This window comes from Mirounga angustirostris, unplaced genomic scaffold (genome assembly GCF_029215605.1).
Source record: "Mirounga angustirostris isolate CCGP_5_RB_7025 unplaced genomic scaffold, mMirAng1.0.hap1 SCAF_4, whole genome shotgun sequence".
In the NCBI taxonomy this organism is placed as follows: domain Eukaryota; kingdom Metazoa; phylum Chordata; class Mammalia; order Carnivora; family Phocidae; genus Mirounga; species Mirounga angustirostris.
In genome coordinates, this window is record NW_026991712.1 from 37070444 (window position 1) to 37083524 (window position 13081).

The window sequence follows — 13081 nt, forward strand, 5'->3', positions numbered from 1 at the left end:
ACTCATCGTTTGTCTCTCAAGTACAGATAATCGTTAATGCCTGACTCTTAAAGGTTATAGTGAAGTAAGCATTGCATTGAAACATCAAGTAGAATCCTTGACACAAGGGAAGCACTCGCTCGACGTTAGCTATTACTGCTCCTCTTACATTCTAAGTGCAGAAAGGTGGCTCAGGCACTGGTATAGAAGGCCAAAGAAAGACGACACGTTAAGGAAAATGATTATGAAAGTTTTCACAAAAGAGAAGGACTTAAGTGAGACATTAAAAGACAGATATGATTCTTGGGAGTTTTTTTACATTAACAATGTTGAACACCAAAGAAAAATATTTTTATAGGATCCATAACCTCTCCAATGTAAAGTTTTTATAACTAAAGCTCTTTGAAAGGCTAAGCTGGAAGAAAGCTGTATTCCACGAAAGTTGAAAATGCATATATAAACAAGGGCCACAGAAAAGAACGTACTAAGCATTACTGGGGTAAACAAAATAATTTGAATAACAGTCTTATGTAAAGAAACAATTAGTGGTAAGATTTGAAATATAGGTTGAGGTCAGCTCATGGAAGAAGATGCATGTTGGGTTAAAAAACACAAATTCTGTCATGTTAAAAATCGAGCATTATTACAGATGCTGAACAGAGTTCCAAAGTAGGATGTTAAAGCCCAAATGCATGCAACATTTTAATTCATATGGTAGTATTAAATTGTGAATCACTTGGTCTTTTCAATTGAAATGGTAACAAAGAATACTTTAGTTGTAATCATTTCAGTTTCCTTCAGCTGTAGTAACTCAGTATTCAGGTACCAATATATTTGTTCTTCAAGGACCACCCAGCAACTATCTCACTGAGGAAAGCAAAAGCAACTAAATTTTCTTTTTATAATTTCCCAGGTTCAATAACGTTCTGAAGTCTGGGAAGTCTTGGTCACAATATGCTCTACAAGCAGGGGGAGTGGGAAAGGGAGAAGCAGGCCTCCCGCTGAGCAGGGAGCCCAATGCGGGGCCCGATCCCAGGACCCTGGGACCATGACCTGAGCCAAAGGCAAACGCTTAATGACTGAGCCACCCAGGCGCCCCCTGACTGATGTATTTTAAATAGAAACAATCATAAACACTACAGTTAATAATATGTGGCAGATGATATACCAGCATTTGAAGAACATAAGGTTCTAAAAATATATATAACCACTTAGATTAGAAAAGTGTAACCAAATTTATCAAATTATTAATGTATACTTAAGTTATAAACACATTTAAAACATTTTACTTTTTTATAATCCTTATTTCAGCCTATGAAGGAACACTTTTCAGCATAGGTAAATTCTTTAAAAATCTGCCTTTATAACCTTTTATCCCTATATAACCTGTATCCTTATAACCTGTTTCTCTCCTGCTCTTTTAGCTTGAGACAAGAACCTAAACATCTCTCAGGGAATGAGGTTGTGTAAGACAGAGGAAAATTATTCAGGCCAGACTGTGCTTCAGAACTTCAGTATAAGTCAGGGAAAAAATAGTTGAACACATCGTAAGAGAATCTCAGAATGAGGTGAAAGGAAACTGGGAGATGATTTTGTCCAGGAATTAGCAGCTGGAAGCTAGGAAGATCAGTAGGCAAGGAGGAAGTAGGTAAAGAGGACAGAGGGTCAAAAGAGGAACTCAGGACAATATAGAGCTGGGCATGAACTCTGAATAAATAAAATGTTTCATATGTTCTCTTGTCTTTTAGTGGATCAGATCTTTTGAGAGTAATAAAGTACAAATTCAAATAAGTTATCAGTAACTTAATACAAGTTTTATTTCACATTTTCTGAATCATAGATTCCAAAAGTACAACCACTATCAACTGTAAGTATGTAAGAATTTTGAACTTAAAAAAGCCTCCACTGACGGGGTTCTTGCTAGGGAGCAGGGAAGTATGGGGATGGAGGACACTTACTTGCTGTCATAGAGATTTTCACAATGTTTGAATTTTTGGCATTAGAAAACATTAGCATTTATTAAAATCTATTTTGGAACTCTTTGTTTGAAAGACTTGGAAACCATTAATCTCATCTGCGACACAAGGTGTGGGCCTTGAAGTGGCACCTCATGATCACTCAGTATCAGTGTCCTGCTCCATCACTTGGGAGCTTGGTGGAATGTAGAATTGCAGGCCCCATTCCAGACCTCCCAAGTCAAAACCTGCATTGGAACGCATCCCCAGGTGATTTGTATGCACAGTAAGTGTAAGAAGCACTGGTCTAATTCAACACAAATCATAACCCCCTCTAAGCCTTTTACATGGTTGATCAGCCTCTGCTACATCAGCAGTGGGGGCGGGGGGAGGAGGAGGCTCAGTACCTCCTAAGATAATCAACATTTTAAAAAATAAACTCCTCATCTCCACCTGCCAAACCCAAACTAAATCCTCCCACAGTTTTCCTTCCCTCGGTTAATTTCATCCTTCCAGTTGCTCAGGCCATACAACGGAATTATCCTTATCTCTTCATCTCAAATCCCATGTGCAATCCATGTGCGACTTCTCCAGGCTCTACCTCTAAAATACCTCCAGAATCTGACCACTTCTAATCACCTCCACAGCCACTACCATCAGCCAAGCCACCATCATCTCCCGCCAAGATTAGTACAATAGTCACAGACCCTTGCCCTTCCCTGCCTGCAGTCTATTCTTTATATATTGGCCTGAATTATCTGCTTAAATATAAACTGGATCCTGCCATTCCTCCAGCTCAAACCCTGAGGGCTTCTCATCTGATGAAGAAATCAACCCCTCAAAAATTAGAAAGGTTTCATATCACATATTTAGTCAATTCAAATAATAGAAATAATCCTTAACATGACTGTGTTAGAGATCAGTATCAAACTCCCACTTGTTCTTCGGAACTGTGACTCTCTTTACTTTACTTTACTTTACTTTACTTTACTTACTTACTTACTTGCTTGCTTACTTACTTATTTATTTATTTATTTATTTATTTATTAAGATTTTATTTTACAGAGAGAGACACAGCGAGAGAGGGAACACTACTTTAAAGGCATAGTTCAGCTCCTTTCCAGTGTGTATTTTTAGTCCCTCCTGGTGATCCCTTCACTTCTTTTTGCAGGTAGATATTGGGTAAACAACAAAACCATTCTCTCAAAATTCTGCAGGTGTGGATTATCTTCCCCCACAACCACATCTCACTCAAAATACTAGCCAAACCCTTCACAATGGCCTAGCGGGTTCTTCCACGTCTCTCACCTGCGGCCTACCACACTGCCTCAGGCATAGAGCCATGCTTTGGCTGTCCCTGGCTTCTTTAGTACACTCCCACTTCATGATCCTTGTGCTTGCTCAGTGAGGCACCCTCTCTTATGAGGCCATGATGTCCCTCTCTAACTCCCCATTTCCTATCTTCTTCCCTGCCTCCACAACACGTATTAGAATAAGAATGGAGCACTGGGTGTTATACGCAAACAATGAATCATGGAACACTACACCAAAAACTAATGATAGAATATACTAGAACATTGAATAATTTTTTAACTGTCTCTTTCTCTCCCCCATTAAGTCTAAGTTCCATGAGAACAGGGATTTTTCTTGGTCTTGACATACATACCCAATACCTAGAAAAGTGCCTAATGTGCAGTAGGCTCATAAAAAACATTAGTTAAATAATGAACAAATAGCCCCATTTATTCTTAGACTTTTCTAACTGAAAGATCTTCATTCTATTGAGCTGCAATAAGTGTCATTGTAATATCCACTAGTTTAATAATCTTAGGTCTGTTCTTAGTTTCAGGAGGAATAAAACTATTCCCTGTGACACATGATAAGCCAAGTATTTAAAGAATGGTCCTATGTCCCCTAGTTTTCTCATCTTCAGATTTAAGATCTTTAGTTATTTCAGTCTTACTGTTGTTCTTCAAAGGTATTTTTTTTTATTGGCCGCATTTAGGATTTTTCTATTTTTTTATTTTCTATATATAAATTTATATTTCCATATATAAATATTATTTATATATAATTTATCTATCGATTGATCTATAATTTTTTTAAGAGAGAGCACAAGTGGCAGGGGGGCAGAGGGAGAGGGAGAGGGAGCATCCCAAGCAGGCAGAGATACGGGGAGAGCCTGATATGGGGCTTGATCTCATGACCCTGAGATCATGACCTGAGCCAAAATCAAGAGTCAGACACTTGGGGCGCCTGGGTGGCTCAGTCGGTTAAGCGACTGCCTTCGGCTCAGGTCATGATCCTGGAGTCCCTGGATCGAGTTCCGCATCGGGCTCCCTGCTCGGCAGGGAGTCTGCTTCTCCCTCTGACCCTCCTCCCTCTCATGCTCTCTGTCTCTCATTCTCTCTGTCTCAAATAAATAAATAAAATCTTTAAAAAAAAAAAAAGAGTCAGACACTTAACTGACTGAGCCACCCAGGCACCCCATACATATATATTTTAATAATGAAAATATCCAACCTTATTAAAGATAAAAGCATCTCCTCTCTCCCAAGTACTGTCTTAGGCCCGGAAACCTGTGTTGGGGGAGGTAGGTATTATTACATTCTCTCTCATTCTCCCTCAGTCCATCAGGGAGGAGTCTCTTTATCTTTAATTTTCAGTAATTTGACCATATTATGCCTATATGTAGTTTTCCTTACACTTATTTTGCTTATATTGGGGATAGGGTACTGGGTTTCTTGGGTCTGCTGGTTAATGACTATTGTTAATTTTAGAAAAGTCCCAAGGGTTATCTGTTTAAGTTATGCCTTTGGTTCCATTCTTTCTTCTACTTACACATACATTAGACCATTTGACAGTAACTCACATGTTTTTCAGTTTGTTCTCTTTCTTCTTCCTTTTTTTTTCTATTCCTTTTTCCTCCTCTCTGTGCTTCAGTTTGGGTAATTTCTATTTAGCTATGTCTAAGTTCACTAATCCTATCTTTTGCTTTGTCCATTTGCTGTTATAGCTACCCAACAAGTCCTTAACTTCAGATATTGGTATTCAGTTTTAGAATTTTAAATAGACATTTCTATGAAATCTCCATCTTTTCAACATTCTTCTCTAAAGTACTAATAACAGTTATTTCAAACTCCTGTACACTCATCTCAACATCTCAGTCATCTGCAGGTCTTTTACTACTAGCTAAATTTTCTCCTGACTACAGGTCTAATTTCTTTGCTTGTTTGTTATCTTGTAACTTTTGATTATATATTAGACATCATGTATAAAAAGACTACAACAAGTTAATGTTATTTCTCCCAGAGAAGGCACACTTTTTCCTGCCAGGCAGAATGGGTAAGCAGGGGATAATTTCAACTCAATCATTAACTGAGCTAGGCTGTGGTTGGTTTGCAACTTTAGTTAAATGCAGTTCACCTCTGGTTTCAAAGGTCCCAAGGGCAAGACTTGTCCTATATTTGTTGCAGGCTTCTCCCAATAAAATTATATTATTTGATAGAACTATAATGCAAACCACAACTGGGAGCCACCTATGTAAATTAAAATTTCTTAGTAGTCACACTGAAAAAGGTTTAAAAAAACAGTGGAAAATAGTTGTAATAATGTATTTAACTCAATATATCAAAAATATTGTCACCATTATATAAAATCAATAAAGATTATTAATGAGATATTTCAGTTTCTTAGTTCTTCAAAATCTTGTATATATTTTATACTTACAGAACATCTCAGTTTGGACTAGCCACATTTCAAAAGCAGAAGAGCCAAACGTAGTGACTACTGTATTGAATAGTGCAGTTCTAACATGGCTTTATCCTTTAAGGAATGCGAAACTTTGAGAAACTCAGTTTCTTCTTACCAGCTCTCTCTCCCCACCCAACACTCAAAACAAGCACTGTGGATGACTGTGTGTTTGGGGTTCCTCCAGATTCCAACATGTCACTCTAGCCCATACGACCGATAAGTGTCCCTTGGTTTCCTCCTTTCTACAACAAAATCCCTCTGCTTATAGCAAGATAAGGCAAATAATTGCAAAGGTGAAAGGAGCATCCAGTCTCCATGCACCTAGGATGGGCATTTCTCTCCCAGGAATTTAACTCTTCTGGACCTCTTTGTGATATCAATCTTTGATTTTAAAAAATCAGCTTTATTGTGATATAATTTATATCCCATAAAATTTATCCTTTTGAGATGTATGGTTCAGTTTTTTTGTATATTCTCTTGTACTCACTATACCTCATTGTACAAGTACTCACTGTACAAATCATTGTACATCACACTATCTAATTCCAGACAATTATTATCACTCCAAAGAGAAATCTTATACCCATTAGTAGTCATTCTTCTCTCCTGTCTTAGCAACCACTCTTCTACTGTCTCGATGGATTTGTCTATTCTGGTCATTTCATATAAGTGGAATCATATAATATGTCGTTTTTTTGTGTCTGGTTTCCTTCACTTTGCATGTCTCCAAGGCTGATCCGTGTTATAACATATGCTTTATTTCTCTCTATGGCAGACTAATATTCTTGTATGGGTATGCCACATTTTGCTTAGCCATTTGTCAGCTGATGAATCTTTGGATGTTTTCCACTTTTGGCTATTAAGTCTCTAATCCATATTGAGTTAAATTTTGTGATGGTGTAAGGTAAATGTCCAAGCTCACTTGAATATCAGATAGTCTGAACACCATTTGTTGAAAAGACTGTTCTTTACCATTGAATTATCTTGGCTTCTTTATCAAAAACCAATGGACAGTAAATGTGAGGGTTTATTTGTAGAATCTCAATTCTATTAATTGACATATATCTATCCTCATGCTAGTACTTTATTGTCTTGATTTCTATTGTTTTATCATAAGTTTTGAAAGTAGGATGTGTGAGCCTTCCAACTTTGTTTATCCTTTCTAATACTGTTTTGGCTATTCTGGGTCCCTTGAATTTCCATATTAATAATTTCCATGTGAATTTTAGGATCAGCCTGTCAATTTCTGCAAAGAAGTTAGCTGAAATTTTGGGGCGCCTGGGTGGCTCAGTCGTTAAGCGTCTGCCTTCGGCTCAGGTCATGATCCCAGAGTCCTGGGATCGAGCCCCGCATCAGGCTCCCTGCTCCGGGGGAAGCCTGTTTCTCCCTCGCCCTCACCCCCTGCTTGTGATTCTGCGCTCACTGTGTCTCTCTCTGTCAAATAAATAAACAAAATCTTTAAAAAAAAGAAGAAGTTAGCTGAAATTTTGATGTGGATTATGCTGAATGCAATTTTTTTGAAGGAGTACTGTCATCTACCACTAGTAAGTCTTCTGATCTATGTACATGGGATATAATTTCATGTATTTAGATCTTTTAAAATTTCTTTATACATGGGATATAATTTCATGTATTCAGATCTTTAATTTCTTTCAACCATGTTTTATAGTTTTCAAAGTAAGTTCTAGAGGGGAGAGGGTGGGGGATGGGTTAGCCTGGTGATGGGTATTAAAGAGGGCACGTACTGCATGGAGCACTGCATGTTATAAGCAAACAATGAATCATGGAACACTACATCAAAAACTAATGATGTAATGTATGGTGATTAACATAACATAATAAAAAAAATTTATAAAAAAAAAAAACCAAAGTGTAAGTTTTGTGCTTCTTTTGGTAAATTTATTCATAAGTATTTAATTTTTTGATGAGATTATAAAAGGAATTATTTTAATTTTACTTTTAGATAGTTCACTGCCTGGTGTTAATGTGAGTTGATTTTTATATTTTGATTTTGTGTCCTACAAGCTTACTGAACTTATCTGCCCAACAGTTTTTCAGTGGATTCCTTAGGATTTTCTACATATAAGACCACATCATCTACAAAAAAGTGTTTTATTTCTTCCTTACAATCTGGGTGGAAAATAAAGGAGAGTGACTGAGAAAGAACGGCTCAAGGACAATGGGACGAAAGCAGTGACAAACAGGCAGAGGAGTGCCACAACCCCACAAATGACTGCTGAGGAGCCAGCAAGTGGAGAGGGTAGAGGAGGAAAGGAAGTTTCTCAGGGGTTCACTTTATTGATGGTGATAGGATCTTTTAATATAAAACATATTTCTTTCACCAAAAGTAAAGCAGGACACTCTTTGAGGACCACTTACTTCTGAAGAGGTAGACAAATGAAGTAGAAAAGACAAATACACCTGAAAGAACCTTCAAATGTTAGAAAATTATTTTTACCCAGAAAGAATTCTACTGCAATCCTTTCTCTAGAGCCTGAGAGAGTAAAGTGGTATGAGTTGTGGTCTTGTCTCTGTCATTACTTGACTAGAGACGACTGTTCTTTTGGATCCTCAGTTTCCTAATGTATAAAATAAGGCAGCGGGATTCAAAAACTCCTAAGGCCTTCTTCAGTTCTCGCATCCTGAGATTCTACATAAGCTAGCAAAAACAAAACAAAAACAAAAAAACCCCAAAAACCTTACTTAAGGGATGAATACTATAAGCTACCCACAAAAATAATACAAGAAAGAGAACCTGATATATAATTCAAAGGAAAAACCTATCAACTCAAATAACAGAAAAATTTGAGAAAATAAAATCCATGGATCCCCTCTTAAAGATTGCTGGCAACCTCTAGGTGGTAAGTGCCTTACAAAAAAGAATCTCTCCTAGCAGTAACATTTATTGGAGAACAGTAGGAATTTATTTTCGAAGAGTGACACTACCTCATCTGAGAAGCAGACCAGCAGGGTGAATAAGACACTCATACATCTGTATTTCTGTGATTTTTCTCACTTGGTATTATTCGCAACTGTACTTTTATGTCTGGCAGCACTGCCAACTTCAGTACGAATGATGTATTATTTTTATCATGTTGATTACATATGTTCACCAGTTTAGTTGTCCATCGATGCTTGGTGTGGTCTGCAAATACTCAGTGACAAAAGCCAGAGCATGGCATTTTCACAGAAAGTGTTTACTGTGAAATTTCTCCTTAGAAGTTTGCTTTTCTTTACAGCTTTGATCCATATGACATCCACAGTCCTACATTTCAAATAATGGCTTATAGCTAAATTAAGAAAATGTTTCAATTTGATACAACATGACTACAGTAGGATGTGGTAGTTCTGGAAAGAACCTCTTTTTCCTATGTGATTAGAGATTTGGTCAAATTTAAAGTCTGCTAAACTTTTCCAAACTGCGCTTCTTCAGCTTTATGGTGACTCGGTGCTTACATTCTGTTATTCATCAACACTTCACAGAAATACTTGATTTGTCTGAATGAATTTAAAAACCCACAACTGAAGAAAATCAGAAAAACCTGGTTTTAAATATCAAAAGATTCCAAATGAAAAGTATTTCTGCAGGCCACACTAAGCAAGTTTTATTGATCAGTGTACTTCTTTGCAGGATGAAATTGTTGCAAGATTGAACATAAGAAAATGAACTTACTGGTAAATATCTTTCCTGAGGACAGATCTGCCAAGGGGATTGTCAGCTTGGGGAGCCATAGCAACAGAGCCAATCTTCAAAACCATGGTGTCTTCTTTTGCTGCCTGATTAACTGTAACAAGAGAAATAGACTCATGAAGTATACACTGGGTCTGTGTGTAACTTCATGCATAAGGAGAAATCTTTGAATAATGGCGTAGAGACACATTAAGATAAAAACCAATAAAGGAGGACAAGGAAAAAATTACATTAAAAATAAAAATATTTGATGCTTTTTAAAACTATTTCCTTTACATCCCATTAAGTAGTTTTCTCTTATACACGATTAAAATGGCAATTAAAAAAAAAAAACCAACTCCACCCCAACATTAAAACATATGATGTTAAATACATATAAGTAGTGCTGAAGTGATATGTTTATCAAATTTCATAATCTTAGACTACTACCTCTTTCTCCCAAGTGATTGTCAGCCCTAGGATTTTTAACATTGCGTTGCTGTGTACAAATATATTACTGTCTACAAATATATTGAAGATCACCACAAAGTCAGGAACAGATTCTCAAAGCCATTTAAATTTACATGATAAATAATAATTAAATACAATATACACACACACACACAGTAACAGAACTTTAAGCTATTAACACGTCATAAGACCCAAAGGAAACATAATGGCTGCAATGGTGAAGAACGAAAAAACCAAGGGATTGTTTACTATACAAGGACATTTCAACTTGCTATTCTAGGCGCTTTTTAAGTTTAATAATTTCTACTGTGAAATTGCTTGAGAAGTAGTAATTTCACACCTATGTAAAAGTTCTACCTCCTAATGGAATCTATCACTAAGGTAAGTAATCTCAAAAACAATAAAAAATTAATATATATATGTGTGTATATATATATAAATCGATTCCGATCCTTTGTACTGAATAAAGCAATGTTTTACCATGTTCTTATCTTATAAAGTTCAACAATTTTTCCATAAATCACTGGCTAATCCAACGTCTTTTCTAAGGACTATTTGAAATGGAAAGGGGTTCTTCACTGCCACATTAATTTATATTAAATTCTACTTCTCCAACAGATGATCTCACTGTAGTAGCTGCTTAAAAACTGTTTAAAATTGCTAACAATATACAACTTTCTGGGTTTTGAAGAAAACATGTACTAAAACTCATAATTTCTCTCAAGAAACTATCATCTGCCACAAATGGAACAGAAAAGGACTGGCTGCAAGATCCCAGGAATATCCTGAACAGAACATGCCTATAAAGGCATACAATCCATATTTTGCAAACTGTGGTGCCCAAAGAATGCAAAAGCTAAGAGATTATTTCCAGCTGCTTCAGGAGTACACTCAGTACGGTCTGACTTAGATTAGTCTAAAGAAGAAAGTCAGAATTAAGAAAATCAGAAAAAGGTAGAAGAAAGATATTCAGTGAGGAAAAGAAGGCATCAGAAGAAGATGCACACAAAGGAAGTGGCAAAACAGCTGGGAGGTGGAGGTCAGAAGGACAGAAAAAGGGAAAAAAAGAGATGAGCTATCACAATAAATATTAGCATGTGGATGCTACAATAAAGACAGTACCTTTAAATGTCCACAGCAAAAAAAGATCAAACGGAAAACTACTTCTCATGCAGCTGTACTATTTTCAAATGACTAGAGGTCTGGCTTGATTATAGGTCCTTATTCTATGAACACTGTTTACATTTCACAGATCTTGCATTTTATGCCAAGCTTATCAAATAGTTCCATGTGGGTAAAACCTCTGATTAAGCAGCAGGCATCAATTAAATCAATAAATAGTAAGCCCGGAGAATAGACCATACCACATAAGTGCAATTAGTGTACTTGCTAACTGTTCTCCCAGGCTGCAGATACTACCCACCATATGAAAGCCTGAAATGTAATAGAAACACTGCAGCAAATGAGGTACATATGGAAGAAAAATGACGTACTTGGTGTTACATACAAAGCCAGATCCAAGAACAGAATTCTGTTTCTGTTAGAGCCAAAAGTGTTCTCACTAGATTATACTGACTATAAAGTTATAATAATAAAAAAAGCACTTAATGCAGATCATTCACAAACTAAATAAAAATAATCTTATTATAGAAGGTATCTAGCTTATCAAAATCTTCCTCTGAGATATAAGAAAAAATAATAAAAATAAGTATTTATACAAAAAATACCTTTATTCAGTTCTTTAGTTACTTTATAATTGGAAAAAAATAAGCTTCCCCTTTTTTGGTTTATTTCACCTGCATTCAATAGTTGGACCATATGAGGAAATGTTCCCTCTAGATGCATTTTCAACATGAAAATGAATGCCTTCATTCTTTGCTTGAACTGTATTTTTTAAAATTTAGGCTCATGCAGAACTACTTACTCTAGAAGACTCATACTAGATCCAAAAAACAGTCCACTATTCTGAAATAAATAGCTTAAACTGGAAGTCAAACACCTGTAGATTCAGGATCCTGATAATGTTTGCACATAATGCAAACAATATTCAAGTTGAAAACCAGACTTTCAATATCATTTGTTTAAATAAAATATTAGAATGTTAAATATATTTTTCTTATTATTAACTGATTTTACACATGAACTATTAGAAACTTTTACATTTAATGTAATTGAAATGTAAGTCTGAAAGATTTTATCTTTTCTTGGGGCAAGAGAGTATGTATTGAAAATGAAAACGTTATGAACAACTCTGAAGTTATGAGCTTAAGTAACCAAAAGATTAAATAAAGAGGAGAATTTCCCTGCAATTGTCAGATAACATTAAGACTGTTGCTTATAAATTAGTTTTCTTAAATCCAACAAGAAATAAAAGTGTTTTGGAGACTTCAGCTTTTTTTTAAGATTCTCAGTATAAACGTGACACAGTAAAACATCTAAAGGCTCAAGAGTATTTGAACTTGCCACTGTGCAATGTTATACTTTTATAAAGTCCTAACTGTAGTGAGAACCCTACACAAAGCTATTAACAAAAGGTTTTAATAGTTATTGCCGTATTTGCAGTACAGAAGACAGAAAGAAGGTTCAAAAAAACCTTGTGATCGTCATGTTTACTAATGGGAAATATAGCTGCATCTATTTTGCCAATTAACTCTGATCTACAGGCACAAATTGCTTGGAGATATTGCTTATGATACAGTTTCTGCTGAGAAGTACAGATATAGCAATATTTAGCTATGCAATCACACTCATTAAAGCATAATTTACACATATACTTTAATCTGATACAGATATAACTCAAGCAAACTTTTTAACATCTTTCTGGAGTAAAATGAATACTACCCTCTTGACTCTTACTAGATCTTATTGGAGTCATGTAAGTAATTCTATTTATTTCTAATGAAATTGCTGCTTCAGTCATGTTTTCCTTAGTCACATTATATCTTTTAAAATGCATTAAATGAAAACATTCAGTCTCCTAAATAAAATATACATTTAAAAATTTGTCTACACTTCAAAATGACTAAAATGGTAAATTTTACATTATATGCATTTTGCTGCATTGAAAAATTTTTCATGGGTGAATTATCATTCAAATTAAGAGTAGCAACAATTAACGTGTCAAAAATCTAATAGAATGTGCCAAAATCTTTGAATTTTTGGCATGCATTTTTATAACTGTGTTTTATAGACAGGCACATATTCTGGAAATTCATTACTTCTCAGAGATGGTATAGATAGAGATGTAAGTACA

The 13081-nt window shown here is 35.6% G+C and overlaps 1 protein-coding gene across 11 annotated transcripts in view; it reads right to left on the reverse strand.

Moving 5' to 3' along the window:
- Window positions 1–13081, reverse strand: part of VPS13B (vacuolar protein sorting 13 homolog B) — a 768399-nt gene that overhangs the window by 316598 nt on the left and 438720 nt on the right. For all 11 annotated transcript variants that reach the window (XM_064588058.1, XM_064588057.1, XM_064588054.1 and 8 more), the window contains one exon: window positions 9361–9472. In XM_064588058.1, coding sequence (XP_064444128.1) covers window positions 9361–9472 — 112 coding nt within the window. The remainder of the gene's footprint in view (window positions 1–9360; window positions 9473–13081) is intronic.